This window comes from Perkinsus marinus (genome assembly GCF_000006405.1).
Source record: "Perkinsus marinus ATCC 50983 genomic scaffold scf_1104296941402, whole genome shotgun sequence".
NCBI lineage: Eukaryota > Perkinsozoa > Perkinsida > Perkinsidae > Perkinsus > Perkinsus marinus.
The window spans coordinates 1,831-6,504 of NW_003212560.1; the positions used below are offsets into that span (position 1 = coordinate 1,831).

The window sequence follows — 4,674 nt, forward strand, 5'->3', positions numbered from 1 at the left end:
AAAAACGATAATGAATTCATCAAGTAAAGGGCAGCTGTCGCGGAAATCGGCATATCTCTATCTGGGTCGTTAGGTGCTCTATTCTATATCTTCTTGGCGTGTGGGAGCATAAACTCGAGGACCCCAAATGGAAAAGTGAGGAGGGTGTTGTGGGGCGCTTTCCAACGAGGAGTTGTGTTTTATTTCGAGATACAATAGTTGGCAAGCGTAAGACTTATCACGACACAGTGGACAGGATGAGACCGTTGGTGACACTCCTAGAGCACGATGAGAAGCTTGCCCAAGGTAGGGTCAACTGCAGGGTAGTCGGGGGTATGTCACTACGTTGTGCAGGGGAGGAACGGCGGGTTCCTGAGGCTGTCGTGGACGTCCTCAAGGGGGTCTTTAAGGAGATAGTGAAGAGAGAGTAATATCTGCATACGGTGGTTGGGTAGTCTTCTTATGAAGGTATGTCGAGGCTAATAAACTGTATCTGGACATGACCGTGGGGAATCAGCTGTGGCCCATGGGTGGTATCAATTTGGGTAATGCTGGCCAACTTGGGAGTCGGCGTCCTTTCACGGTGTGCGACAGGTGTGGTGCAACAAGTGTGCCGAAGAGTGGAGGAGAAGTCGCATCTGTTGGATGATATTGAAGTAAAGCGATACACACAGGGCGTGAAGAGGCTCATTACAGTGGCCATGACGATGTGGCCCAATAGTGACGAGAGTAAAAACTTTCAACCTTGACTACGCTAATTTTTGGTTTTCGAGTGGTAGGGCCTGGATATGCTTCCAGTTCATCCGTGTTGATGTCATTCTGATGCAGCCGTCGACTGTGATCCCCCACACAGCGGAGATGGTCCTTAAGCCTAGTCAACTGGCCTTCAAGATTGTCCAGGCCGTGGCTATGGGCAAGCAAGAGCTGCTTAGAGAGGATCTATGCAAAGCTATTACAGAACAGGTGGGATGATGTAGACTATGTCGAGTATCATCGTTGTTGAGTTCAAAAGTGTATGTATGCGGCATTGCTTGTGGAATGACCGTTGCTGCCTTATTAGCGGTGCGTGTGTCGGTCAGATGAAAGCGAGTTCAGGGAGGTGGAATCCTGCTCGGCTGTGCTCTGTGCTTTTTCGAGTGTCTCAAGTGGCCCCTGGGACTACTCTACTCCGAGACATGGTCCTGTCGGCTCATGAGGACCTAGAAAAGGTATACTTACTGTTGGGTCGGTCACGACTCATCAGAGCCCTTTGTATAGGTGTTCCTCAGGCCTTGAGCACCTCCCTGAGTCGGGTCTCTCGCGGTAGTACTAGAGAGCTCTCAGAGCTGGCCATGGTCCTTCGTCGTGTACCTACTACTTGTGACAAGGGAGAGTAGGAATGGGTGGTGCTATCAATCATCGTAGTAGGGGTTCCCTCTCAGAAGAGACGATCGGAGGCTGTGGTCCCTACTTGGAAAACAGATCCCCAGTATAGGACCACATATGGAGCTGTTGGACTTAGCTTTCGTGGGGGTAGCTCTACAGGACTGTCCCAACACTTTGAAAAAGTAGTATTTTGTATTTTCTGGTCGGTCACAGTAGACCTGCGACTTTACTATCCTCTTTAGCGTTGATGCTGATGACGTCGATGCGGCGTTAAAATGGTTAGCAATAGAGCTGTGTGAGCGGCTACTTGCCATGAGCTCACAGGGGGAGGAGCAACAGAGTATTTTGAATATAAAGGCTGTGATACTATCTTTGGGAGTGTAAGAGCAACGATAACAACAAGAACATGCTGCGCCCCACTTGTCAGAATTGGAAAGGCCCTTCACCATGTTGAGCTGGAGCAAGGGAGGTTCTTGCAGGCGCTGCCTTCGTTGGTTGAGGACATCTCCTCTCGAATCTCTACCGTACAGGTCTCAACCGCGTTAGCCTTGGGTTGACCTTGAAGACTGCCTTTAGTCACTTGTCGCTCTTGGTCGGTCCGTCGCTGACTTCCCTAAGACGACGACACCATATACAGTGCGGGCTATGGGCACGATAGTGGGGACACTGCATGGGATGGCGATACCTCAGGTGTAGGCTAGCAGGGCAGGGCCATGGGTAGTGGACTTCATCGTTAGGATGTCCTCACCGGAAACAGTGGCCGAAGCTGTGAGTGTGGTAACCCAACTGGTGCGTCAAAACAAGGGGACTATGCAGGTTGAGGATTATGATGGAGCTCGGAGTTTTCTTGAGAGGATCGCGCGGGAGGTGACGCTATGGGCAGAGCAGTGTTGGAGGAATATATGTTCGCTTCCTTCTAGTGAACTATTCGCTTTCCTCAGCTGATGAGCTCAATACTTTCCTCACATATCATAGGAGTTTATATACGAATTGGGAGAGTATACAAGTAGTGTCTAGAAACTAACAAGGATTATCCGAAATTTCTTGCCGAGCCTTAACATGGTCACCAACACACGTGCTTGACCATGTACATATTTCACTTTACTGCTCAGGAGTTTCCTCACTAGTGACAGAAGTTTCGAGTAGGAGTGTCCAAAAAGCGATGAGAATTTTCCAAAACTTCCCCAAGTTTTCCATTTCGTCGCCATTGACCATGTGCATATTTTTTCATACTGTGTAGGTGCTGATACCAGTGCATTTGGACCACCCATTCAACCTCCATCAAGTCCTGTTGGTCTGTCGAGGGTATCGAGCTCTCAACGTACGACTGCCAGCTGTATTCAAGTTCATCAAATTAGCAGTGAAGGTCGATAATAGCAGTTGTAATAAACTGGCCCTAGCTGAGGTAGCTTGACCGTTTCTAATGAGATGGCGTACTGACGCTACACAGGTGATGGAGCACTGCATAGCCCTGGGCTTTCAGCAGCCTACGAGTGTGAGTGTTTCTCATGTAGTGCGGAACTATGATGGGAATCTCATCAGTTTTTTGTTCCCATTGTGGAGGCCCTATCCAAGGAGCCGAAGTACTCGAGGACTAGTAAAAAGCTGCGGGAGATGCTTCGGAAGATTCAGAAGGAGTCCCAGAGGGATCGTTCAACTTACCAAGAGCTTGCATGAGTCGTGTTGTTACTTTGACGTTTCTGAATGTGGCATCTCCAGTTTAGCGTTAAAGTACTTTCGACAGCTCCGTAGGCTACTACTAGGTCCGAGCAGGGGGCAGACTCTTCCCTCTCTCACTGGAGGCTGTGCTAGTCCCAGGACTGTAATGCTGATGACATCAGAGGTCTAGTTGGTGGGCTAGAAGGAACCCTCTCTCGGGGGGCTTGGCGAGCTCTAGTGTTGCATCCGAGCTTCATCCTACGGTGTTGAGAGTGGTTTCCTCCTCGAAACCGACACCTCCCCTACTCCTGCATTTTTCACTGCTTCTTGAGTAGCGGTTAGTGATGATTGTTGTGATAATCGATTTCTGTTATATGATCATTCTTGATGGTGTTGGACCGACTGGGGAGACTACTTTAGGAGGTTGTGTGATTCTTATCGAACCTCATAGTAGTTTCCCACACGACGCCGTTCAGCATAAGTGAATGCTAATCTACTAGTCTATGTTCTTCTCTAGTTTTTTTCTCAAACTTTCGAGTCTCCTTCCCGCCGAGGCTTCCTGCTACGGCTCCTATGGCAGAGTCAACCCATTCCTCCACTACTTCCCAAGGCCGACCCAGTGGTGCTGAATCGACAGGCAGCGATTCCGCAACCCCAGAAGGCGCTCCTATTGAGGCTGCTATACGCAGGAGGTCTAAGGAAAGATGGGGTCTGGGCGACAGCGTAGGTGCCTCCCATACGCTGACTTGTGGTAGTCTTCCTATGTAGTTGTATGTACCCTTATCGTCGGCCAACGAGGGCGCGGAGTATGTTGGTCTGGACGTTTCTGAACATATGTTGAAGTCGTTGATGCAGTGGAGATACAATATAAGTAGAGAGAGCTCAATGGGGACAGGCACACAGAAGGACGGCCTCGTTAGTTTGCTCAGTACTATCTAGTTTGGTATGTTCCTTTCGGGTTAGGCTTGTTCTTCTCATTAGCGTCTTTGATATCCTTACAGCGGTCCCTAGCGGCCAGATTGAGGGCGTCTCCTGCTTCTATGGACGCGCAGTTCTTCTGTTGTGATTCTCCAGACTCCGCGAGGGATTCTCAACCACTAACAGTCCTCGCTCCCGAAGGCATAGTAGGACATACCGCACCATCGCCACTTTTACTTTCTGCTAGACCGCCTTGCTTCTGGGAGGCGATGAACCTTACATGGAGCCTCGTTCGCCTATAGCCACGGTGAGCTACTTCGACAGCTCCCAACGTAGTCAGGCCCTAGAGAGTATCGGCTATGGCCCTGACCCGAGCACTACTGCTGAGGACAGTAGGGAGGGTGTAGACGAGAACAATGGTAACAGAGGCAGTCATCACCACCCTCGGGACTAGCTATGGTAGGTGCTTCTATAGAGCAGTCTATGAGTATTGAAGAGCTCTGGGATAAGGTGGGATGTGATCCGATGTTCTCGATTCACGGTATTAAACATGCCTCAGGTCCTCCACGATACATTGTACTTGGACATAGTAGGGGCGACTAACGCCTGCAACAAGCTCATCATCCATCCTGATGCTGATGACTTCCAAGTAGCTCTTAGCAACCGCATGGGGTTGGTCCTGACCGCGGTCACAAGTGTTACTCTAGAAGGGTAAGTATTGGTAGGCCCACGTAGACTGGCTATGTGCCGCCT

The 4,674-nt window shown here is 49.9% G+C and overlaps 3 protein-coding genes across 3 annotated transcripts in view; all 3 read left to right on the forward strand.

Moving 5' to 3' along the window:
- Pmar_PMAR023880 (Spindle assembly checkpoint kinase, putative) overlaps positions 1-951 on the forward strand; it is a gene marked incomplete at both ends in the record, with an annotated part of 2,174 nt that extends 1,223 nt beyond the window's left edge. The window contains 6 exons of the mRNA XM_002781825.1: positions 74-135; positions 190-285; positions 334-406; positions 448-524; positions 574-688; positions 759-951. Coding sequence (XP_002781871.1) covers positions 74-135; positions 190-285; positions 334-406; positions 448-524; positions 574-688; positions 759-951 — 616 coding nt within the window. The remainder of the gene's footprint in view (positions 1-73; positions 136-189; positions 286-333; positions 407-447; positions 525-573; positions 689-758) is intronic.
- Positions 952-2,767: 1,816 nt separating this feature from the next.
- Pmar_PMAR023881 (hypothetical protein) lies at positions 2,768-3,021 on the forward strand (the record flags this gene model as incomplete). The annotated part of the gene is made up of 2 exons (XM_002781826.1): positions 2,768-2,839; positions 2,887-3,021. 2 exons carry the CDS (start codon positions 2,768-2,770, stop codon positions 3,019-3,021), a joined length of 207 nt encoding a protein of 68 aa, XP_002781872.1.
- Positions 3,022-3,576: 555 nt separating this feature from the next.
- The window catches only part of Pmar_PMAR023882 (conserved hypothetical protein), a gene marked incomplete at both ends in the record, with an annotated part of 2,558 nt that continues 1,460 nt past the window's right edge, over positions 3,577-4,674 (forward strand). The window contains 4 exons of the mRNA XM_002781827.1: positions 3,577-3,726; positions 4,169-4,340; positions 4,385-4,431; positions 4,481-4,570. Of these exons, the coding sequence (XP_002781873.1) occupies positions 3,577-3,726; positions 4,169-4,340; positions 4,385-4,431; positions 4,481-4,570 (459 nt within the window). The remainder of the gene's footprint in view (positions 3,727-4,168; positions 4,341-4,384; positions 4,432-4,480; positions 4,571-4,674) is intronic.